Source organism: Falco cherrug, chromosome Z (assembly GCF_023634085.1).
Source record: "Falco cherrug isolate bFalChe1 chromosome Z, bFalChe1.pri, whole genome shotgun sequence".
Taxonomy (NCBI): Eukaryota; Metazoa; Chordata; class Aves; order Falconiformes; family Falconidae; genus Falco; species Falco cherrug.
The window spans coordinates 40,002,571-40,029,055 of NC_073720.1; the positions used below are offsets into that span (position 1 = coordinate 40,002,571).

General features: G+C 39.5%; 1 protein-coding gene across 1 annotated transcript in view; it reads left to right on the forward strand.

Annotated features, from left to right (window-relative positions):
• The first annotated feature begins 359 nt into the window (after positions 1–359).
• Positions 360–26,485, forward strand: part of TRPM3 (transient receptor potential cation channel subfamily M member 3) — a 286,239-nt gene continuing 260,113 nt past the window's right edge. Inside the window, exon 1 of the mRNA XM_027800386.2 lies at positions 360–701. Coding sequence (XP_027656187.2) covers positions 612–701 — 90 coding nt within the window. The 5' untranslated portion in view covers positions 360–611. The remainder of the gene's footprint in view (positions 702–26,485) is intronic.

Genomic DNA, 26,485 nt, shown 5'->3' on the forward strand with positions numbered 1-26,485 from the left:
TATATCAGTAAATCAAGTGTGAATTAATTTTTTCCCCTCTCAGTCTTTGCTGTCTGAGCGTTGGCCCCTCCCCTCATGCCGGTCTCCCTCTCCTCGCAATGCTTTGGGGAAGAAAGTGCAAGTGCCCCTCCGCTTGCTTTATTTAAATTATCTCCTTTCTGCCCCGCTTTTCGCCCGGGGAAGCGGAGGAGCGCGGCGAATGGCTCAGCCTGCCTGGGAGCGCCGAGCCGGGCCGCTCTCTGAGGAGGGCAGGCGGGAGAGCGCGGCAGCAGCCGCTCCCGCCGCAGCCTTTTTTTTTATGCGAGCTGCCCCTTTCCGCTCCGCCAGCGCAGCCTGCCCTGAGCAGCGGGCTGATCGCCTCCATCCCGCCGCATTTGGTATGCATGAGCACTGCCGTTCCCACGCAGGAGGCCGCTTTCTCCGGCAGGATCGGTGGCCGCAGCCGCACCGCCCGCCCAGCCCAGCCCCCTGCCCGCCTCGGGCGAGCCCTGCCCTGCGGCACCGCGGGCGCGGGCGGGATGCGCGTGGGGTGCCCGCGCCCCGGCGCGCGGCTTCCGCGGTAGGCGCTGTCAGGTCCGCGTCGCGTCGCCCGGTGGGATCTGTGGAGGGTCATGAATCAGACGGATGCTCCCCGGCCACTCAACTGGACCATCCGGAAGCTGTGCCATGCCGCCTTCCTCCCCTCCGTCAGACTTCTTAAGGTACGGTGACAGCCCGCGCTGGGAACCCGTGTCTGCCGCTCCGCACCTGCCCGGAGGACCGCAGGCGCTGTTGCTGGAAAGTTGATTCAGAAATAGTCCCAACTTTACTGTTAATTAGCTTCTCTGCTGCTTTTAAAACCCCTTGCGAGTACCTGCAGATACCAAAATTACGTGTCTGTTCTCCACCCAATTCGGCGTGTTTGTCAGTCGAGGAGGGTCTGTAAGAGGGGTGGAAAGGGAGTAAGGGGTGGTGGACATCATCTGTGCTTCTGTTTGCCTTGCCGTGAAAAATCCAAGCCTTGAACTTCCAGGAATCAAGAAAAAGAGTCTGTTTCTAAGGTGTGTTCCTTTGTCAGCAGTCCTCTGCTACCCATTCTTTAGGGTTATCTAGTCCCTTGGAAACACCTGAAGGTCCAGTACTCAGACCACCTTGTAAGTGGAGCAGTATGTGAGTGGACAAAAATTGCCTCTGTTTGTTGAAAGCCGTGTGTAGGAATGGGGTCAGGGAAAGACTGGCAGTGCAGACAGAATCAGTGAAACTTTCTAATGATGATTTTTTGTTTAAACCAAGTGGCACAGTTGTGAAGGTGCTTTCCAAGGTGTGTCTAAGTGTGCTTTCCTCGGAGATAATTAATAATTATTTGGAAAAAAAAACATCATTTGGGATTATGGACAGTGGAGGGCTTTTAATCTCAGCACGCAAAGTACCACTATCACTGCCTATCCCACTGAAGCCATTTTAGAGGCATTTGTAACCGGAAAACAAAACATCTTCATTCAACTTCCTGATGAAAAAAGGATTACATTAAGCTGAAAAGTCTTCTTTGTTCTTGGAACTTCTTAATTAATTGGATTATACAATAAAAAATCAAACATATCGTCAGGTCCCTTTAGGCTTCTGCACCTGTAAGATGTTTTATAAAATGCTGGTTATAAAATGACACAGATTATCTCGGTTCATGAGTAAGTTGGCTTTGAAATCAATATGCAGCCAGGTAAGCCATGGCTATTCTAACAGTGTATTAAAAGGTAATGTTTGATATAACCATTTGATTTTATGTGGGTAGCTCTGAAATTAGGTCAGTCCTTACTAATGCAACATATTTGAACAGAAGTGTACTATATGGTAGTGCACTTAGCAGGCATATGTTGCACATACAGTTACTGTATATGTGATGTACAAGTGACCATACTGTGTATCAGAACACGTGTTTGTCACATCTGGGCAGGAAGGGTCTACACTAGAAAAATATTTCTGTTTCCAAACCAGATGTATGGCTCCTGGGAGTTACATTGTGGGCAGCACCACAGAACAGAAGAAAGATCAAAATTAGATTGCTGAAAAATCAAAATACAATGAACAAAGCAAATCAGAGAGTGGTGCTGATTCTTTTGAAAAGTCTCTCCCCCCACCCCACCCCCCGCCCCGCCCCCGCCCAAAAGCACACATTAGGATATCCATACTTCACAAGTCAGATACCTCTAGGAAAACGTAATTTTCCCAAGGTGTGAAAACTCAGATGTGGGGAATTTTATTATTATTCTCAATATCAGGAAGGAAAAAAAAAGTTTGCAATATGTCTTTTTTTGGCAGACAAATGTTGCCCCCTGTGTATGGTTTCTCTTCATTGCACGTTTTAAGGGTGAACATTACACTTAATTATTAAAAAAGCTGACTAAAATTTATTTTATGATGCTACAACTATAACCTTTTAGGGCTGGATATGGAGTGGACCCTGCAGAGTTAACAAAAGCAGGGCAAATAACTAGAGATAAGCAACCTCGAAAGGCACGGAGGGGTGTGTGGGATGTGGGAGAGACCACAGCAAAGGAGGTGGGACTGGTACCTTCCTGAGCTGATGAGCAAAACTGGCTGATTGGAGAGGGAAATGCATATATCAGCATCTTCAAGACTCCCAATCAGCTTAAAATTTTGCTCATTTGTGTTTTATTATTTAACATACAATAAGCAATTCACATCAAAGTAGGGCCCATTGTCCTAATTCCCCAAAAGAAAATAGCCAACCTGAAGAATTCTCCTGTCATAAAGAGCTATTAAGGACAGTGTGTGATAACAGCAGCATTAAATTACCAGATAAGCAGTATATTTTCCTGTTTTTCTCAAGGAATTTTAAAAATTTCATTATACAGATTCACTCATTTGAAGGGTGTCTGTATGGTTTTGTCTTTCATGTCTTTCTCAAAAAGAACACCCCCCCCCCTTTTTTTTTTTTCCCCCCTGTAAGTGTAAGGTGCTCATGTAAATCCACAAACATTGGAAAGGCAAGTGCAATAATCTGAGCTCATTTTTTAATTGCCCAGTTTCCAAACAGATTAAGTAGTCTTAAGGTCTAATGCAATATTGTTTTTCAGTACACATCCAGTAGACCCTTTTGTCTACAGCCTTTCTCTGCAGAAAATGCCCTCAGTAACAGCATAAACTTGGCAAAAGCTGATACGTTCTGGCATATTTTTATTATCATCTGCTTTATCCATGGTTGCCAAACCCTATTTCAATGTAACTGGCAAATTTATTTAGAGTAAGAGAACGTAAAATATCATTGTGTCTTTGTCGTCTCCATGCTTTGTTTTAGTCTGCCAGAACAAAACAACTAAACGATGTCAAGTTCAAGGATACACTTTTGCCTGCACTTCTGAGAGATAGCAGAGATTTCCTGCTTTACACATGAAAAAATCACAGTGGCATGGCCTGGACCTTGCTAGTAAACAGCATGAACTTTTCAATTCATTCCATGTCTTCTCAATGAGAAGTTTAAAATTCTTATCCTGTGGATGTAATTTTAAGTGTAGCATCAATGCTTTCATACTGATGGATCTGAATAACCACTGGAATCTAGGACTGGAATAGAGGCTTCTTACTTTCTGTTACTCACTAACACTGTCTTGAAATTACTGCTTTTAAATAAAGAATAAAAGGTGCTATTCCACAGGTATGCTATGCTTTTATTTTCTTCTGTTGAAATCATGTGCAGTGCTCAGTTGCCTGAGCTGACATTTGATATGGCTTTGGCCACAGCAGCCTCATTTAATTTAGATAAACTAAGATCATTTGAAGATGCTGTCCAGCTTTGCTCCTTGTGTTTTCCTTCCAGGTGTGTGTTGCTGTTCTAACCCACTTCACTAATGCCCTCATGTTTAGGTATGGTTTCATAAGCCTGTTTTCTCAGTTTTTCATTTTCTAACAGGCACACAGATTACTAGGAGCTGTATTTGAAGTACAGATTGAAACAAATTGTGGGGGAACATTTTTACAGTTCGTGTCATCAGTTTATCCTTCACTGCTTGAATTTTTTCCCCTAATAAATTTTTCTAGTAGCATGTTCCATGCTGGTACTTTTTGTAGTTGTTTCAGTATGGCAGTTGTTTCAAACACACACTAATGGAACATTTAATGTCTTCCCATCTGAGGTAAAAGGATTAAGAAGTGTCTTGAGCACACCTGCAGAGAGGGTGTCTTTGTGCCTAGAGGGGAACTGCCTTGTCCTGACACAGTTAGGTGAGTCTCCAGAGGTGACTTTATGGCAGTGACTTGTTCAATTTCTGTTTCTCTAATTGAACCCTGTTTTTTTTGTTCGGCCAAGGTTTTGTTGCCTTGATACTTTTTTGTTTCCTTTAAGGAAGGGTTAATCTTAGTGGCAAACAGTCCTGATCTACTTTGCACGATTGTGTGTGTAAGAGCTATTGTTCCAATTGCAGAAAGCTCTGGCAGTCACATATCTCTTTGTTTTATGGTGGAAGAGAGTTTCTGAGTCTCCACATGCCAGAAGAAATTGCTTTCCAGGAAAGCAAGTCCAAATGGCAGGATTTAGAAAAAACAGACATTTTAGAGCAATGTTGTATCTCTTAAAAAATTAATGAATGATCTCATGCTCAAGACTTCACTCAGAGGACCCAGTGCCCCAGGAGAGACTGCAGATGTTGCATTTCTGCTTGGGGCAGGTATGATACATGCCATGGGATCAAGGAACAAGCAATACACTAAAAAAACCCCACCCTAAACTGAGAGGACAGAGAACACTGAAAAATGAAAAGTCTGTATTTGTAATGCACAATAAGCTTAACACCACAGGTTTAGAGACATGCGTGTGTAGAAGTACTGTACTAAACATTTGGAATGCAACAAATTACCCAGCCTATATGTTCTTAATAAAACTACTGACTTTTTTTATCATGAATTTGAATTGTATGTCAGTAAGTAGACTTGGAAGGTACAAACTTTGGAAGGGCCAGAGGAAAGGAAACACAGTGAATCAGAAGAAATGCTGGAGAAAATGTTTTGGATAATTTTTCCCAGCATACAGATCAGTAAAAATGCCTGCTCAGCTCTGCCAAATGAATACAAAGAATATTTATCTAACCTGTGCAGCAGCTCCAGGAACTGCTGGAAGCTTAAAGAGATAGAGTTCTTACCAAATGAGGAACTTGATCTTATTTTTGTCAATTATTTTTATTTGATTTCCCTACCAAGAATGCATAACGTAACCCAAGAGAAAACTAAAAAGCTAAAAAATGGTTCATTAGGTTGAGATATGGTGTCTTTTAAGTGCTACAGTATATACGTATGAAATTCTGGCAGGGCTGAAATGTGCAGAATAGAAGTGTGGAAAATACTTCTTCTGCTACAGCAAGTTTGGTTACGTCCATAAAGAAGGTATCTACAGGAATAAAGACTGGGAAACACACAGCAGGCTTTATTAAGATACGTGCTGAAACACCACATTGTTCAACAGCTTAAATAGATAAAATGTCATTGCTATTTGATTACCAAATACAACTTTATTTCTGGAAACTTTTAAAAAATCTGATTTGGTAAACTGAATGAAAAATGTGTTTCTCCAGAAAGGTGGAAGAATGAAATGTGTTCTTTATAACATAGCAAATATTTATGCTTCCAAACCCTCTACTGTGATAAAAAGTGACTAAAGCTGTGTCTTTCAGAGATTATTTTATTCCTCATGTAGATTTGGAAAAAAAAGGTTATTGGACTGATATAACAGTCCAGTAACTCAGGGAAGATACGGTTGATAAATAATTTTTTTAATTACTTGTAAGTAGATTTGTGTGCCATAATCATGAGATGGTAACGTTAGATTGTGTTGTGGTCTTCAGAAACAGTAATGTAAGCCTTTTGTGCTGTTTTATTCACTATCAATGAGAAAATGAGCAGAAACCTAGACACAAAGGGAGTAAAAATGTGTAGATTTTTTTCTCTTAGCTAGTCTTTTGATGTCTAATTGGCAGTGGGGTATTTTGGTTTATCACTGCTTAATAGTTAAGAATTGATTCTGATTATTATTTTAGTTAATTTAGCATACCCACCTTTCAACTCCAGAGGTGTGGTGGTTTGAACCCAGTCAGCAATTAAGTACCACACAGCAGCTCATTCATACCCCCCCAAGTGGGATGAGTAGATGAATCAGGAAAAAGGTAAAACGCATGACTTGAGCTAAGAACAATTCCATAATTGAAATAAAATATAATAATAATAATAATAACAACAACAATAACAACATTTGTAATGAAAACGGAAGAGAAGAAAAGAGGAATAAAAACCCAAGGGAAAAAAACCCCAAGTGATGCACAACACAAGTGCTCACCACTCCTGACCGATGCCCAGCCAGTCCCTGGGCAGTGATCTGCAGCTCCCAGCCAACTCCCCACAGCTGATACACTGAGCAGGAGCTCTGTGGTACAGAATATCCCTGTGGCTAGTTGAGGTCAGCTGTCCTGGCTCTGCTCCTGCCTGGCTTCTTGTGCCCCTGCTCACGGGCAGCGCATGGGAAACCGAAAGCTCCTTGATTTAGGGTAAGCACTACTTAGCAACAACTAAAAAACATCACTGTGTTATCCAACATTATTCTTACACCAAATCTAAAACATGGCACCGCACCAGCTACTAAGAAGAAAATTAACTCTTATCCCAGCCAAAACCAGGACAGTAGGCAGGTTTACTAAGTCTCGGTTGAAAAACGGAGATACTTGGAATAAATTCTAATGTATACTGTTACCGTTAGTGAGCTGGCGCACTAGATGTTTCTGAAAGTAATATGCACATCACCAGCAGTAAGATAAGTGTAGTAATTTACCTGTGCCTGCACTTGGCTGCCTACTGACTTAAATGTAGTAACGACCGAGCTACCACTATGCTTCCTTCAAGGATCTGATGCGTTCTGGGAAGTAATGGTAGTTCAGATCTTAGGATCAGACTTCTTAACACACAGGCATGTAGAAAATATCAGTCAGTGTAACAATTTTCCTGTAAATTTGCTAATAGAAAAACTAGTCACACCTCTTGGTATAGTTGAATGCTGTACACAGTATGAAAGATAGGTGAGTTTTAAGAATGCGTATGTTTGATCAGGAAGAAATTATTCGATAAAAAACCTTCTGTTTTCCTGCCAGAAAGATCATAGTTGTATCTATTACAGTTCTAATAGATGTTGCATGTCTTTTACTCTAATTCACAGATTTTTCTGGGTGCATTATTTGCCCATGAAAGCCCAAAAGCCATGTTACCAGCAGAGTGAAGATTCTGCTTTCTGTTGTGTGTTCTGCTCCTGTGCCATTATTTCCATCATTCAAGGATGGCAGAAAAGACACTTGGCTAGGGCGTTGCTGTGTCTGTGCAGTCTGCTGCTTTATCATTAAGAAACTGACTTAAACCCTAAATCAAGCAAGCAGTGGGTGTTGCAATGTGGCTTCACAGCACCTTTGCACAGGTATGCTTGCATTACTGCTGCTACACGGTTAGCTGCGCCTCTAGTATTTCACATTTTATTACAAAGTGATGGCAGCACGGTGGAGAAGTTTTACAGCTGAGGTTGAAAAATAATGTGTCTTTTAGGGGCTGCACGTTCCCCAAAGCTGCTTTATTTCTTGAAGTCCTGCTTCTGACCAATAGTGAGATGAGCTGATCCTTCTCACGTGGCAACTGTGGATGTTCATGTGTAAGGAATTTCTGACAGATTATGTCAATTCATTTCTTCTGAAAGGGAAGGAAGTGTGGAAGCTCATAATGGTTTTTCCTTTTTTATATACAGAAGTAGTCGCACTGTGTGGTTAAATCTTTGGTGCAGAGTACATTTTTTACATGTTGAAAGGTGAATCAGAGCTTGTTAGCAGTTTGCCTTATTGATTGAATCTTTTCCATGAGTATGACTCAGATTGGTGGCGACTGAGTTGGAAGTTGATATGGCAGCAAATCAGTTTCCACAAGAAGAAGTATTATCCCAATTAAGAAAAAAAAAAAAAAAAAAAAAAAGGAGAGATCAAAACAAAAAACCTGGCAGTAGAAGTCATGTTTCCATGGCATAGCCTACATGTAAAAGAGGTAGACACATCAGTGCCATTGTGAAGAAGGAGTCTGTAGTGTACTAATCTCACATAGAGGGAAAAATGGTTTTGACTTTCAGGTTGGAAAAGGCTGTGTGAATGCAAAACTTCTTCTTTTGAAGCAAAGAATTTTAGAAAAAACCTGGCGTATCTTTCTAGATATAGCACCACTTTGTGAGTGCTTTTTGAAAAGAAGTGATAGAGAAGGTAGTATTAAATTTTCAGAGTTGATGTAGCAGCTAAGGTACAAAAATACCTGGCTCTTTTAAAGTAAGAATTCTGCAGTGGCTACAGGTTTTTATCCTCTTGCATATCAGTATTATTTTGCAGTGCTTTCCCTAAATCCAGCTGTTTCATTAGTGTCTCTGCCTTCATCTCAGAAAATACAGTGACTTTCTGCTGCCGTCTGTGTTGCATGGCCAGTGCACTACAGTGATAAAGGTCAGGTATCAGAGAAGTCATCTAGGGTTGTCCATGTTTTCTGCACACAGAAGGATTTGGCTCATGAATGATCTCTGCTTCCTGTGAGGCTCAGTCTTTTCAGATTTGAATATTTACAGGAGGTGGCAAGTGGCCTCAGTTCCCACTCTGCAATTGGCCTTTGCAAGAATTGATAATATATGAAACACTGCAGTACACTTGCCTATCAGCAAGTAAATGCAAGTTCCCTAATTTGTGACTGCATGAAAGTTGCCTTATGCTCTTGTTCCCAGGGAAATTAAAAAAAAAACCAACAAACAAACCAACCAAAAAACCCCCAAACAAACAAAAAAAAACCCACCAGAAAAGAAAAAATTGTGTTTTTTTAAATGTATATTAACAGAATAGAAAAAAAATTAAGGCTGGTTCTAAACAGACACTATTGTTTTACAAATAGTTGTAAAATGCTACTAAGTACGCAAGTCATACAAGCAAGAGGCTACAAATACAGTGCTACTTAATGTGTTAGTGGAATCCTGTATTAAGAGCATTTTAATGTTGTTCTGCAATACGGTTCCTTATGTTTGAAAGGGTGCCATGTGAAAAATTCAGGGCACAAGACCATAAAGTGAAGCTGAGTGGTTTTATTCCACCTGAATTGCTAACAAGACGATGCTACAGTGTAAAAGGAAGTGCCCTTGGGGATCTCTGGAAATTTATGTCAAAGCTGGTAATAAAGCATGAAATAAAATCACTTCATCGAAAATATCTTCCATCCCCCAAATAATATGACACAAAATAGTCTGACAAAGTGTTTTTAGCAGTGTCAAGGAAGTTACGGGATTCTTATAATGTAATTAAAACAGTCATCACGCTGATTTTACATTAGTAAGAAGGTGATTGAGTGAAAACATTGTTTTTCAGTCGCCTTTGTCTTCACCTGTCATTGGTAGATACAGAGAGCAGATGTAGTAACCTACTGAGCCATCATAATTAAGAATTTAGGGAGGATGCACTGCATTGTGTTACAGAAGGATGACATTTTTTTAACTTCATGGTTTACTGAATCATCAATGGCATGCTGCTGCCAGGTCTGTTGTAATGCAATATCACACCTCAGTTTCCCAGTGTGATGGCTCAACGTGCAACTCTGCATACAATTAGAAAGAGAGACCAAAACTATTAACTGGATGAACTAATTACAGGATACCCTGAGGACCTTCCAGACTGACTTTTCTACGATTGTATGTAGAATTCTCCAAGTTTTCTGAATCACAGAAGGCAGTACTGGATTCAGTACTTCCAAGTTACTAGATGGTGTCTTATGCAGGAGGCTGTATTTGATGAACAGTTTGGTGGGTTTTGTTTTTTTTTTGCTGGCTGCAAATTTTCCGTTATCACATTAAAACTGTGAAGATCTGTATAACCTAGCCATAATACTACTGCTTTTCTCATTTTTTTCCCCTGTATTTCTGCCCACCTCCCTGCTGAACCTTTTCCTGAACTGCATCACTCAAAGCACTTTTCTGACATTTAGCTGCTCTAGCCTGTACTCACAGAAGTAATAGTGGTGCCAGGTTATGATGGCAATAAGGATAAGAGATAATTTGCTACATGTAGTCCAATGATGGAGCCATCCAAGGAAGAGGTCAGCTTCCTCTGCCTGAAGGATGGGTAGATAAGGCATCAAGATTGCTCAAAATGCTCCTTAAGACAAACACAGCAGTAGTTAAAGGTATCGGTTTATTTTTTGATGTGATGGCTGTAATTTTGTATTCTTTTTCATGTGTCTGGTAGTGAAGTAATACTTGGAAGCCAAATACTTTTTAAAATTATTCAGTTCAAATCCAACTTCATCTTAAAAAATATGATGCCATTCCATTTTTTTTTTAGAGAGCCTACACTTACTTTCTTCTGTGGGAACAGGGTAAATTGGGTAACATCGTGAAGAGATCCCCAAAAGTAGCTTACTGTATCCTGTCACTAGCAGGAGTACTTCAATATGCATCGTTTCTTACAGGTGTTTGTCTATGTTCCTAAAGCCTGACCCTTGTGTGCAATCTTTTACAGTGACACTATCTATGACATCAGAAATGTTTTTCAGTGGTGTCTGCCTGGATCTTTCTTGCTGCACTTAAAAGTCTATGATTTCTTGTTGTGACCACTATGAGCAGACGGAACAGATGTAGCAGCCTTTTGTGCTTAAAAGTTACTGGTTTATGTTTGGAAATTGGCTAGTTTAATAGATCAACTCATGATAAACGGCTCTTTGTCATCTTCCAACATAGATTATTAGATTATTTATTTCACTATTTCCTCCACAGAAGTTAGAGATGCCCTTTCTGCTTGCTTTTCTCTGTCTTTCTCTAGTCTTCAGGTGTCTTACTGGAAAGGCCAGCAGGATGTGAGGAATCCCTCCTCAGTCTTCCATGCTAATCATAGTTCTGTGAACAGGGGAAGGAAGGGCTGGTAAGGAAACAGAAGGTATTGCAACCTTCCTTCATTTCTGTCTCCTGAAGAGACTAAATAACAATCTGTTAAATTGCCTGCAAAGTCCTTCTGATTCAACTGACTTTACCAGAACGTGAGGTGACTAACAACTATCAGTCTTCAGCGAGAGCTTTGGGAGGGCACAACCACTTTGCATTTGCACAGTAGAAATATTCTTTTTGTTTCTTTGCATAGTAATAAAACCAGTGCTTTTTAATGGTCACATTAGCAAAGAAATTTTAAAACTTCATGTAGGGGACAATCAGAAGCACAGTACTTATTAAGACACCGAAATTCAAGCATGTGTGCTACCTTTATTACATACAAATGAGGAAGTGTAATGTTTATGTACATTTCTCTGGAATAAAAAGGTGATTTTGATCCTTCTAACATAGATTTGGTGGGGAGGGGGAACAGGACAAAAAAGATGTTCAGAGATACCCTAGTGGGAAATTAAATGTCATCAGGTTATTTTATCTTGATGCATGCAATTATTTAAGAATAATTTAAAGATAAAGATCTGATCTATCAAGCTGAAAATACCCTGAGCAGTTTCTTATTAATGGTAACTGTGGGAGCTTTAGCTTATTCTAGAGGGGAATAGTCAATTGTTTAGAGGATTGCTTCCCCTTAGAAGCTGCTGACTGCTATTTCTAACATCCCAGGATGAGATTTTTTCTTTTGGTTACTTTATTTCTTAAGTAGTTTCTTTAGTTCTTTATTTCTTAAGTAGTGCAAATTTACAGTTTTATTTAATGATCAAAAATTCTCAAGTGTTAACTAAAACGTCCCATGATAAAATGGATGTCTGTAGAGTTAGAGCAAACGAGAACTACTTGTTCACTCAATATTGCAGTCTACCAGGGATGTGACTACAATAGGAAGTCTTTAAGTACTGAAACTGAGCAAACTGTTCTTATCAAAATATCTGACAAACTCAGCATCTCAGTGCCATGAAATGTGTTAGCACAGATAGTTCCCATTAATTTATTTTGGCCTCTTCTGAAATCCAATTGAATCAATGGAGACACTTTCAACCATTTTTAGGCAGTGCGACCCTTATTTGCCAGATATCAGAGGTTGAAGCTTGAAGCAGAAACACTGCAATAGTCCAAGATATGTATAATGTACATTACATTCTTTTGATTCAAGACTGGGCATGTGTTCAGGTGTCTGTGCTGCAAATAGTTGTGTGCATAACTAATGCTGCAGATTTTTTCCATATCAAATCCCAAGTCTACTCTCCCCCCTTAAATGAGGTCAAAAAGCTGAAAGAAACTACATAATATGATTAACTAAATACGAGTAGCTGCATAGAAGTGTGTGGAACATTTAATAATTAAATTGATTAGCAGCATAGCATAGAGAAAAAGTATTTTTTTATTTTCTTTGAGTAATGAGGATATGCTCACTATCCATGGCAGTCCTAGCCCTTGTTTGCATTGATGCAACCACAAAATGACATTTTAATTAATAGTTAAACCACATTAACGGTGGAGTGTTTGCTCCTTGTGTTTTGGAATTGCATAGTGAACTTTAGCCCTTTTTGTGGAATACACTTTATTTTAGTATCAATGTGATCACTTAATTATGACATTGCTTCAAGCCTTGATAACCGGATTCTTTCTGACAGTCACCCCAACCCTAATTCTACACTTAGCACTTGTTAGTAAATGCTCATTTGAAAGGCAGAAGTCATTTCATGTGAGCAAGGATTTCTCCCCTTCAGTGGTTTAATCGTGGCTGGTGTGGAAGTTGGACCCCAGTTCTGGGACAAACCAAGATTAATAGTATAACACCATCTGAACTAACCTGGCACGTGTCTCTTCTCTCACAGCTTTTCTTTCTCATGCCAAAATGCTGTTGCATGCACTGGATGTGTATGTGTAGTCTAGAAAAAGGTCTCTTGCAGAAGGAAAATCCCAGTCTGGAAGCGTCTATGAAGTATCATCATGGGTAAAACCAGCATTAACATCCTCATAGTTGCTTTTTAATGCCTTATTTTTGTGTGCTCAGAATTAATATCCCTTGACTCTAGACTGATTTTTCAGAAACCGCAGACACAAAATTCTCTGGAAATAACAGTCCCAGTACAACCATAACAGCCTGTTATCTTGTTTCATGAAGCTGGACACTCAAAGTTGTTAAGATGAGGGACTTACAATGTGTCTGTATCAAAATGTCATGTTTGAGGTCTCCCTAAGATACTCAGATTAGCTGTCATTGAAATACTTGCTTCTTGCTATGAGGGCCTTCAACTTTTCACTGGGAGGGCTCAGGCAGCATAACACAATGCACTTGTTTCAGTGCAAAAAAGAAAGATACAGTAAGGAATGAGATACCCATAATTAATTCAGGTAGTTGTTATGTGATCTGAATACTCTGTGAATACATAAATGCTAAAACAAATTATGCTTAAAGCAGCAATTATTATTAGATCTCATTTGTTTGGATTATGTACATATTAGTAGATCTCTTCTCGTACTAGATTTTTCTCAAATTCCATTCATAAAAGTGGGTTATTTAAAAATAAATAACTGAAGTAGGTTAGCAACAGAAATATTACGAAGATGTTATAAGTGAAATAAAGCAGATGAAAATACAAAAGTTAACAGCAACACAATGTCTTCGGACACCATGCACAGGATAAAATACAAATACATTTTAAAATGTCATATTACTAAGATCAGTTTGTTGCAGAAAGTTTATCTAAACGAGTTAATCTTTCACTAGCTGCTGTTTGCTCTCTGCTTCCTGATTACATTCTGGAGATAGCAGATCAGTAGTCCCAGATATGAGCAAAAATTAGTTAGTTCATCCATGTATACTTGGAATCATAGAATATCTTGAGTTGGAAGGGACCCATAAGGATCATCAAGTCCAACTCCTTGCTGCTCACAGGACTACCTAAAACTAAACCATATAACTAAGAACACCATCCAGGCACTCCTTGAAGTCTGGCAGGTTTGGTGCCATGACCACTTCCCTGGGGAGCCTGTTCCAGAGGCTGACCCCTCTCAGTGAGGAACCTTTTCTTAATGTGCAGTCTGAACTCCCTTGATGTAGCTTAATTCCATTTCCTCGTGTCCTGTTGCTGGTCAGCAGAGCGAGGAGATCAGCACCCCCCCCTCTGCTGCCCCACCCCGACGAAGCTGTAGACTGCCGTGAGGTCACCCCTCAGCCTTCTCTTCTCCAAGCTGAACAAAGAAAGTGACCTCAGCCACTCCTTGTAACTCATGTCCTTGAGGCCATTCACCATCATGGCTGCCCCCCTCTGAACACGCTGTAATAGTCTGATGTCCTTCTTATACTGAGGTGTCCAAAACTGCACACAGTGCTCAAGGTGGGGCCACGCCAGTGCAGTGTAGAATGGGACAATCACCTCCCTTGACTGGCTAGCTATGCTGAGCTTGATGCTCCGCAAGACATGGTTAGCCCTTCTGGCTGCCAGGGCACACTGTTGACTCATCAGACCTCTTTCCACTGGGCTGCTCTCCAGCCTGTCATCCCCCAGTTTGTATGTAATAACCAGGATTACCCAGTCCCAGGTACAGAATCCTGGATTTGCCATTGTTAAATTTCCTATCTTTGGTGACTGCCCAGCTCTCTAGTCTATCCAGATACCTCTGTAAGGCCTCTCTACCCTTGAGGGAGTCCACAGCTGTGGCTAGTTTAGTATCATCAGCAGACTTCCTTAATGTACATTTGACTCCTGCATCCAGGTCATTTATAAAAGTATGAAAACTTTACTTGACTTCCCATTTGCTATTTTAGTATGATGGAAACTGGAGTTCATGGTGGACAGCAAGGCTGAACATGAGGCAGCAGCGTGCTCTTTCAGTAAAGAGGACCAGCTGTATCCTGCACTGTGTTAGGACTGTAGTCAGCAGGGTTCAAGGGAAGTGATCCTTCCCCTCTCTTTGTGAGGCCGCATCTGAGTACTGTGTCCAGTTCAGGGCTCCCTGGAACAGGAAGCATGTGGACATGTTGGAGTGAGAGTGGTGGAGGCCATTAAACTGTTTTGCACATGACATACAAGAGAGAGCTGGGTTTGTTTAACTGTAGGAAGGGAAGGTGGAGGGAAAATCCTGTTTCTGGCTTTCTAGACGTCAGGGGACAGAGGAGATCAAGCCAGAGGTTTTTCAGAGATGCAAGGTATCAGGATGAGTAATGGAAACAAGTCATCATAAGGGTGTTTAAGCACTGAAACGCGTTGTCTGGAGAGGCTGTAGACTTGCTGTCCTTGGAGATGCTTAAAACTGAGCTGTATGGGAGTTGAGCAGCCTGATCTAACTGGAGCTGTGTGATGAACAGTGTTTCCCTGATCTGATGCAAAATGGAGCAAAGGCTGTTAATCTTCAAAGAAAATGTCCTTGGTTTTGCAGGCATCTCTTCTGGTTTAAGTGTGGGTAGAGATACATTTTTATAAACACTTTCTTAAGCAGTGCAGAACAGCATTGCAATTGCTAGGCTGTTATCACAAGAGCTTCTTGAAATCAGGAGTTGTCAGAAGAGTCTTCTGAAGTTGCTCTCAATGCTTGGTGGCAGTGGATATATCAAGGGTGAAAGCTGACAATTTTTTAATGCATTCTGTGGATGTGGAGCACAGTGGTTTCTAGGTACACATTGCAGTTATGTTCTGGAGTTGTTTTTGCTGTAGCAGCTTTGCAGTGGGATGTCTCACAAATTTGTTTGGATGGCTGTTTGCTATCATGATTGTAGAAACTGATTTATAGCAACAGGCAGCTTTCAGGAAGTTCAGCCAGCCATTGTGTCTTCAGCATGGTAGTAGTTGAACTAGCAATTTATATCAGCTAAGTGCTGTCAAGCTGTTTGTTATCTGTGACCTACTTCATTTCAAATTGAATATTGTTTATGCACAGTTATGCACAGTGGGGCTATAAGTCATTGCTTTGGCAGGACTTGTTTTGGTAAGGCTTTATTAATAAGGCTGCGGTGGAGGAAGCATCCTGAAGGATCCTGAAGCAGGGTTTTGGCTTCAGTCTCTGGCTCTCTCCTTCCTAGAGAGAAGCTCAAGGATCCTGGCTGTCAGGTTGTGCTGCTGCAGCCATGCCTGCAAGGGTGATAGGAAAATGGTGTGCAGGATGAGGAGGGACAAAGTGTCTGGGGTCTCATGTTATGGGTCACCTTTGGATGGATGATGGTGCTATCAACAGCAGAGGCAGCGGTGGATGTGGGGCATAACCAGGTAGAAACCAGGCTTTCTGGGCAGGTGGAGAGGCCACAAAACTACAGGAGAACAGGCCTGATGGAGGCCCCAGGCTCTGGGACATTAGCTCTGATCATATCAATTAGAAACGGCCGCAGCCGGCCCTAACCTACAGAGGGCTCACTGCTCCACACGGAGTTCGCAAAATTTCATGATTTGTATAGTGAACCATAGCTATGGACACAAGGCCACAGTCCCCAGAGAACTGCTCCCAGGGCAGCGTGTGAGGATTCGCAGACGGGGGTTACTGTGGTGGTGTTACAGAAGCTTGCAGGACTGTGACCTGCCTCTGTCAGAGCTGAACTGGAGTACAGGCATCCAAACCCCTAGGAGCTGGAAAAAAGAGGTTGCAGAGGAGGACTGCATAGAAAGATGGTTTCAGGCTTGTCAGGGCAAGCAGATCTCAATGCCTTGGACAAACCCTTGCACGAGCACGCAATAGCGATCCAAGAAGTTGGTTGTTGTTTTTTTTTTGAGGAGGAAGGAAGAATAGAGCGCTGAGAGGGGCTGTGGAGGACTTTCTAGTCTCATTTGAGTCGATGTGTCTGAGTGTTTGCTTCATAAAAGGACTTAAAGAAATCTAGTAAACTGAATGTTTCATTAATTCCCTGACATCTTCCCCTTTTTCTTTAAATAGGCATTTTAAACACCATTCTTTGTATGGGTTTATTGTACATGTACACTCAGTTGAAACATATTTTGGAAAAAATATTTTTTAAATCTGAATTGTATTTTACGAAGAATGTTCACTTATGATAAATATAAAGGAGAATATTTTTTATGAATAATTATTCTCCCTTGCAGAGTGTACTGGTATGACCCAGTTTTCAGGGTAAACTACTAAGCAGCCATTAGATTATGGCTTTTTGTTAAGAAGATGCACTGTAGTTGAAGCATTGATCAAGGTATTAATATGGAAAATTCAAGTGAAAATTTTTCTACTTTAGTGAAAATACAGATTCAGTATTTTCCCTGAACTCTCAATCTCACTGTTCCGTTTTCAAAGGAAAACATGTATGATAGCTTTATGAAAAGATTAAGAATTTTTCCTTTTGGAATCATCTATTGGTATTAGGGCTCATACTTATCAATTGCTGTTGGTTTGTAGGGTAGGCCTTTTTTTTAAATTTCTGATTATTACACATTCCATCACCTGAAGTAGTTTTCTCTTAAGCCAACTGCGTATTAATAAACCAGTGCTGGGGAGGCATCACGCAACTCTAGCTGAGCTGAACATAATCGCATATATGCTCATACATCTCTTCATAGTCATGGTGCTAGCTATGGCATTGCACCTTAGAATGATTGTGGGTACAGTTTGAAGGAGGCTGCATGATGTAAGAGATCACAAGTGTAGATATTAGTTTTGTCTTATAAGGGTAGGGAAAACATAATCTGTATCCACCAATGGTACACTTGCACAGCAGAGGGAACAAAAGTCTTCAGAAGTCTGTACTGAGATACTGAAACTCAGACCTTCTGACACAGGATGGTTCCAGATGCTCTGGAAGAATTATGTCCCCTTCTTCTTCCTTTCCTCTTCCTAGGAATTCTCCAGAGGCAGTTTTCCTTTTCTTCCTCTCTCCTTGAAAGATAAGCTAATGACACTACCTGGAAGAAAAGTACCAACTCACCGTCAGTTCTGAAGGATCTTGGAGGAGCCTTTCTGAAGTACTGTAGTAGCAACACCTGCATCTCTTTCCAAAGCTAGATCTAGTCAGATAATTCCACTTCCAAATCACCTGTTAAGGTTATGCTGCTATATCCAGTCAAATAATGTATGAGTTACCAGTTATTCACTGGGCGATGGGCATGGGTTATGCTTTGATCATAAGCTGTTACTTGCCTTTGGCATAGAACGAAGGGTTTTATGATGATTGAAAGTGTTTTAATTAGAACTAATTCAGTTAAATATAGAGTTCTACAATATACTAAACATCAGATCATATGATTTCTTTTCTGAATGACTTTGAATTATTTAAAAAAATTAGAAATTGATCTCATTTTTCTTTTTAAAACTTTTTTCAACAGGAGGTGGAAGCAAACTCACTGCAGTGAATTAGAAATATGGTTTCCTTCTTTATTTCCTTCTGTATTTGAATGAGACTAGAGAGGGGGAAATATTTTTCTCAGTAAATATATGGTCTGTTGTATGACAAAATGTAGCAGTTCTGGTGCAATCCCAGTAATACAAAAAATAATTCTTGGATTCTTAAGTTACTGTTTGGATTATTCAGTGTTTTTAAATAAGTGCTCTATCGGTAGTCGTTATTCCCATTGACAATTAGATGCCTAAGAAACATCATATTGACCACAATGTTTTACAAACCCACATTTGGATTTGTGTACAGGAAAAGCAGTAGGACCCAGAACAGCACCTCCTCAGTCTGTGATGATTTCATGTTGTATGAGCCAACAAATTCAAGATTTAATTGACTAAGTCTCCAAACAGAAAAAAAGGAAGAAGGAAGGCAGCCTTAATGATTCAATAGGTGATTCTGTTATCTGTAAGCAGGCTCGTTATGTAGTACGTTATGTAGTACGCAGCACCAATTCACACACTGAGTCGAGGTATTTATATTCCGTTATTCTAGTTTGCACAAAGTAGGGAGCTAGGTGGCAACCCACAATGCCTAGCTCCCCGACTGTTCAAAACCTTACACTGTTTATGCAGTTTAGCATACAAAGACATCAGCCTTCATTGATTGCAAGTTTCCCAATGCCTTCATTACTTAGTTTCCCATTGGTCAAATAATTATCTTGCTTCTCATGCTAATTAGTTTACATGCTCAGTGTCAACTTCTTTGGGGTTTGCGGGATTTGTTGTCAGTGGCCAATGAGTTGGTGGTCTCTCTCTGCCCCTGCTGGAATTACCTTTCTCCTAGTTTTTGCTGAGCTCATTCTTCATGGTGAGCTTCCAGTCAGTTCATCTATCTTGTGGGGGTGCTTACTTTTCAAGTTACTCATGGATGAAGGATTTTTTGGTGCTCAACAAAGTGCTTAGCAGGGTTTACAAAAATACTTACATCTTGAATTAACCATTAACAACTCATGTTTTTCAATTGTATTAAATTCAAACATCTAACAATACATTTAATGTTATTAATAATTTCCTTAATAATTTGGTATCAATTCTACAAGTTGTGAGACAGTGAGCTGAATCAATACTTCAGTATTGTGTTAGATGGACTGTACAACTTTTTCTCACAGAATGGAAAAAATGTGATTTGGCTCAGTCATGTAATCTCTAAGTACCCACAGCTATGTCTTGGGCACTTTACTGTTTTGCACATTACCTATATAATTTGGGGTGGTTATGTACTTACTCAGCCTTGAATGACCTGTATTTCAATGGTAAGAAAGTTTACTTAATTATCTGCATATTCCAGCCCAGACCTAATGCTTTTTTTGTGACAGAATACATAGTTTACACAGATAATTTGTTCTTTGTTCAGGGTTTTTTAATTTTTTTGAACTTTCACAGTGAGAGATGATAAATATAACTTACTGTCTCCAAACCCATGCAGAATGAAGATATAAATAAACTAGGAGGTATGAATCTCTAGCTAAGTAAATGAAGAGTTTCTGATATTATTTCGACTTAGAATTTTTGTGTTAAATGTGAAAATTAAATTCATATTTATGGAACGATGATTAAATTAAAATTATCCTCAGAATGTAAGAGCAATAGTAGTAATATCTACCCATTATTAATCTTTGCAGCAATCGCACCATGATACATGTAACTGAGCTGAATAAAACAAGATGCCACGTTTTCCATACTCAGTATCTGTGCACAAACAAACAGATAAAAAGCAGTTTAAACAAAATGAGCTTAATCTAAACTCTAATTTTGTTCTAACCTTGCAACTGCTGCAAGAAATTACCTGTTAAAGGAGAAAGATTAAGAGAAAAACTTGACCCTCTTCAGAATGACTTTTTGTTAGGAAATGGTTTGCTACACCAAAAAATGTGTTAATAACCTGGTATAGAATACTTGCCTCTCGTTCTTACCTCCAGGTCCTGAGGGACTTATGGAGACCTATTGTATCAGAGAACATGCATTGTTTTAAGTTGCCACCTTGGCTGATTTTGGCTCAAGTGGTAGCATGTCATCTTTTTATATTTCATGTTCTTCTGGTTTTCCTGACTGGAACCATTTAATTGCAAAACAGAAATTAGGGGAAATTAGGCTCAGAATACTGCCTCTATCCTTTTGTAGACTTTGGGTTACCTCTACCTATGACACAAATGTTTTGCTATGATGCAAAATGGGATGTGAAGCTATAAAATGAATTATGTTGTAAAAAAATGAATGGTGATTTGAAAACCAAGTCTAAGGACAGTTTCAGGGCTAACATAAAGCTAGGTGATTTAAAAATCAATAAATAAATAATGCAGTGCATAACGAATGATTTATTGGTTACTTCTCTTTGTGCCTGTATATATAACACAAATTATAGTATTTACTCAAAAATACATAACAATGTATTTCTTAAAAAGCAGATAGTGATAACAACAGAATAAAACAAACCAAAACACCTGATAGTTCCAAAGTTTGACACATATTTCAATTCTTTTCATTAATTTATACACTTTAAAAGATTTTTATCCCAATCAAGACTACCCGATTATTTGCTATGAATGATAATATCTGCTTCAGGAACCTGAAGTATAAGGATTGCTTATTAAGGTAAAATAGCAAGCCTGCAAGAGAAAAAAGATTAGAAGGGTGATGCTGAGTTAAATATAATACATCGATAAACACCATTGCATGCATTGTTCATACAGTAAATCTACACTGCACATTCAAATTTACTGTATTCACATCGTAATCTATTGTACAGTTTTCCAGCTGGAGAATCAGAAATGTTTCCTAAGCTGCAAGATGGATTTTTACCAAGTAGATTGAGCTTTCATTTCTCATTGTCAGAATGATTATTTTTGCTTCTTGTAGGCCGTGTGTATACATGTATACAATATTTTTGTTACTTATTCAGTTGTCTGACTTTTCATAATGTAATAACGTACCAACAGAAATCATGAAGATGTCCTTTTCTTTTCCTTGTAGTATTAGTCTTTATAAATTTCATTTGTTCTTGATATATTGCTGTGGACATGAGGAAGATGTCTTTATTCAGAATAGCATTGTTAGTCTTTAATGCATTTGCGTGGTATCTGCAAACGTGGCTGGACCTGGCGATATTCCAGATCAAAATAATGAATTATACAGAGATGATCAGAGAAGGTGCTTGTACAAGCTACACTAAGGCCACACTCAGAATTTTTCAGTCTCTGTATCTGGATTAAACACAATTTTACAAAGATGTAGTGTCTTATTTCATACAATTTATGTGTACTTATATGCAAATAAATTATGACAACTAAAAACTTTGAGCTGCTAGTGAAAAATGTCTCTCTGATGAGTCTGCTATGCTATTTTACAGGACATGCGGTATCATATATTCTTAGTGGACTTCCAACATTCTTATCTGTTTGGCGCCTTGAGGTACATACAGTATTGAATTCAACTCAGTTATGATTGTTTCTTGGTTGTCAAAAATAGCAAAGACAAGGCGGCTTCCATGATCCACTTATGATGTGAAACTCAATTTTTTGACTGATGCAATTTTTTTCAGTTCTCTTTTGAGTCAGTCTAGTCCAAATACAGTGCTACTGATCTCAACTGGCAAGGTTTGCGGGTCTTTGGTTATTCATGCACTTCATTTGTAAGACATGTGCTTCTGCGCCAATCAGTTGGCAGCCCCAGCTGCACTAATTGCACACTGTTCTGGAGACCGGCAATGATTCCAGTTCATTGGGTTGCATACAGCATATGAAGATACAGTTGACTTCTTATCGACTGTCCTGTCCCACTCGGTGAGAGGAGGGAGAGGTGGTTTTTGCTTCATTGTGCAGCAACTAGGAATAACTACTCAGAGACTTAGTGTAAAACAGTGTCTTTTACTAGTCGACTCACTGCAATAGGTACATGGTGAAGAAAAGTGATTTGTGAACTTGACTTTTTAAATGTGTGGTACAAGAAAATGGGGTAAACTTGAATTCTCACATTTCAGCCACAGGCATCTGTAAACCTGAAATGTATGAGAAAACAGAAGGTGAGAGAAGGAAAGGAGGAGGAGAGAGAGAGCATCTGCCACCCTCGGATCCCATGTTACTTTGACCCGCCCGTAGGCCCCTGCGGACCCCAGGCCACCCCCAGCACCAGGCACGCGCTGCCTAAGGTGCATATTATCTCCTTGGCCTCACCGCCCCAGGACCAGTAGCCTCTGGGGTATCAACCCACGTGTGCATTAGGCCTTGTGGAAAGTTCTGAACACGAGCTGGGGGGTGTCATCGTGTCTCCTGACCCCTGTCAGAATTGCCTTCCATGGGCCGCGCCTGCAGCGTGCAGGTGCTTTGCCTCTTGGCCTACAGGACTCCAGGGCCAGGCTGTGGGCACAGGAAGCTGTCACCCTGCCCCTGCAGAGCATGCCTTGCCACGCCGTTCAGCTCACACTGTGTTTGGGAAAGGTGGGTGTTTAAGGCATCCTGAGGATGTTAGTAGACCCTCACATGGACCATCATGAGACATTCCTTGAAGAAACTCATTTTTGTTTGATTGGCATACATGGAACCCCGTAACAGGAAGTTTTATGAAATCCGTTGATAGCCGACTTCTGCCTTTGTTATAAGAATGCAAATCTCCACAAATCCACGAATTTCTATTGTATAGAATATTTGCTTTTGTGTGGAATGGTTTACTTTTATAGAGCATCTTTTCCATCTGGATGACTTGTCTTTTCAGGTTATATGCACTTTGTTGCACATTCACAGTTTGCATTTTTTCCCTGCAAGGCCTGTAAGTCAGGCATTCCTGGTTGTCTGCCGTGTAAAATGAGATCTATAAGACAGATTTTTGTCCTTGGCATGACATCATAGTTTATTTGAGATAGAAATGTAGTTGTTTGTTCAGATCATTATTTTGTCTGTGAGATTTACCGCTTTTGACTTTGATTTCCAAATACTAATATTCAACTACTAAACCAGCATTAGGGTTGCTTTGTGGACATATGTTGAATGTAATGAGCTGGATTTGAGTATAAAATGTTTGGCTGCTTCTCCTGCGCATGGAGCATATTTCTGTTTACATTGTCTGCTATTTTTTTGATTCTGATATTTTTCTAGCATGCTGCTTTTTATTGTTATAGTCCTTGGTAGACCTGAATAGAAAATAATTTCCTTATCCTGCCAGCAGCACTGAGGTTTCATAAGTTGTTTCGTACTCCAGAACAAACCTGAGATCGCTATCCCTTTGCTTGATGACTCCTGAGACGTATAGGAAACCTCAGTTCAAAAGGTTCTCTAGTGAAATTATATCATCTTTCTTTATCTTGTGTTCCACTAACTACTGGTGAATTCCTGCAGATTATCCAGGTGAAGTCTTATTAAATTGCCTGTTATTTAATTAAATTATTTTTTCTTCATTATGATTAAAACATGATGAATTTTTATATAAAATATAAGATGCTTACATAATTCACTGAGCAGTTTAGATATCAGTTAGAAAAAAATGACTATAAAATATTAAATACTTTGAGTGACTTTTTCTTTTTTCCATTTGAGATGAACTTATATTTGAAGAACTGTTTCCCTTTTAGGGGTTCTTTACCAATTTCCTAAAACTAAACTAAATTCTCATTTATTAAAAGCAAATTAAGAACTAGTTAGTGATAGTAAGTCAGTTCTTTAGGGCCCAGTTCAATTTAGGCAGAGGAGAGAGATCAGGCTACAGGAGTTTGTGGGCATATTACACAAGCCTTGCACATGACATAGGCTGCTTATTTTTTCTATCAATCACCCAGATTCTGTGCCCACTCTCATCATGATCAGCATTTGTTTCCTATTCAAAAAGAGCAAAGGAATAAAACAATCAGCGTTGACATAATATGGGTTTAGTTGATTCTTTCAGATCAGACAATTTTTTTTTTTCCAGTCTCTAATGGGAAATAACTTTTAAAGTTAGGGGCTATCTAACGTCTGGTTGGTTTTTTTTATTAAGAGGTCCCCTCATGTGTGCTCTACATCTAGCCCTACCTGCTCTTCTGTTTTGAAACTGGTGCCTGAGAATGTCTCCCAGATAGATGCCTGTGACACCTTCTTTGGTAGTAATGAGCCAGCACCTTGTCTCAGTCTTTAAGAAGGACAATGCATTTTGTTTACATGTCTCTACACCAGATCAGCAGGATGTCTTCTGCAAGAATTAAAGGGAAAATAACAGAAGTAGATCTTGGAAAATGGCAGGATTTTCTTCCAAAGCTCAGTGATTTATGTTTGAAAAAATTCATAATGTAACTTATTCACAGTTTCCAGCTTTCTTTTACACACCTGACTTTAAGCCAGATCATTTTAATTTGGCAAAAGCTAATGGTTGTTGAAAGGGGAGGACTTTTCCTGCTTCTTCATTGCCAGCTCCTTTTCCCCCACCAAGTCTCTTTAGTCAGTATCAGCATTCATGTGGCCACATCCTGAGCAGGGTAGCAACAGATTCATCTCAGCAAGATCTCCACTTTTATCAGCACAAGGGGAAGCAATGGGAGCAAGCTACCTGGGGCAAGAGAAAAGTGTGATTGTCCTTTTTGGATTTTTGCTAGATTAAAATAGCAAAGTAGCTACAGCTGTAATGGACGCCTTTTCATGGCAGACTATTCAGATTTCTTTTGAAAGCTTATTTTTTCAATACAGTGAGAGCTTGACAGTAGCTATCAGTGAATATCACATGCTTCCTCTTTACCAAGGAAGCAAATTCAGTCTGCATTATGGCTACTTTACGTATTGTCATTTCCTTTCAGTGGCAAACCAGCTCAGTATATTCTTGCTTTCACCTCCCTCCTCACCCCTACTCTAGGCAGTACATTTTCAATTCAGCTGCATTTCTTGAGCCTTTAAATTCTTCTGGCTGTGTGTGATGTGCCTTAGATTACCATCAGCAGCATGCCATAATTTCCAACCAAGTACGTTCTTTTCATGTCTTATTATCTAAATTAGTTCTGTTCCATTGGCTGTATACATAATTGTCTAACAAAATATTTAATGATCCATGCTTGAAGATTTCTGTATTCTAACAGTGTATGTTTTGATTTGGGGCTTTTGTACTCCTTAGCCTTCTTGAGCAACAGCAGTCAGAAATGGTGTTGATGGGGTCGGTGGACACATCAGTGTGGTTGCATTGATTTGTTCATCATCAGTGCAACAAAAAAACAGTCCCTGGTTTTTTTAAGTTTTGACCTGACTTTTAAATGCTTCTGATAACTAAAACCCTAATAGGCCACTGTCTCACATCAGTCTTACACAGCTAGCAAGTCAAAATCACTTGATGTTGGTATTTTATACAGTGCAGCTTCTTGACTAATACATCTAATCAATTTGATTTTAAACCAGCAAAGTTTTACATGAGTTTTATTTTGATCTTCCTTCCTTAATCTGCTGTTATTTATTCTAAGTACAAAGGTGGTTGCACACAATTACATACATACTGTGCAGTTTACCTATATGTAAGTTCAAAATGTAAACACGATTAATTCTCTATGTGTTTTATAACTAGTGAAAATGTTATTACAAAGAAGACTAAGACTGGATAAGCAATGAAAAACAGATGCTTTGTGCTCTCTTTAAATCATCTTAAATTGTGACCTGCAGGAGGATCAACAGCACTGCTGGTATAGACAAGTAAGCATATGGCAGATGTTACCATGATTTTGTTAGAGCAGTTAATACTAAGACATCACTGTCTTCAAAGATCCTGAACACAAATAATTGTGTCAAAGAGAAAGAAGTAGAAAGACAGGTGTATCTACAATAGCTTTTTTTCAATATGGTTTACAGTGAATTTTGTTTTCTTTCAGATAGGAGTTTTTTCCTTCTACATACATTATTCCCTTCTTTCTCTTCTATCCTCAGTAAATCTTATTTAAAAAACGAAAAGACCCTTCACTAAAATCTATGTGAATTTGCACAAGGAATTTACAGATAAGTATCTCTTCACTGCATGCTGCTGCAATACATGACATTTTATCTTCCTGTGCCCTTTTTGAAGAAGTATGGCCTAAGGACCTGAGGCCCCTAAACAAACTTGAAGATAATCAGTGTGGTTTTTCATATTCTTACAGGAGTGGACTAATTACACTGTAACACAGTGTTAGAAAGTACAGACAAGAAGATAGACTCCTCCTCTGTGTCCAAGAGTAAGCTACCTAGTCAGAAGAAAGTATGAGCATGCAGGCATAGTTTT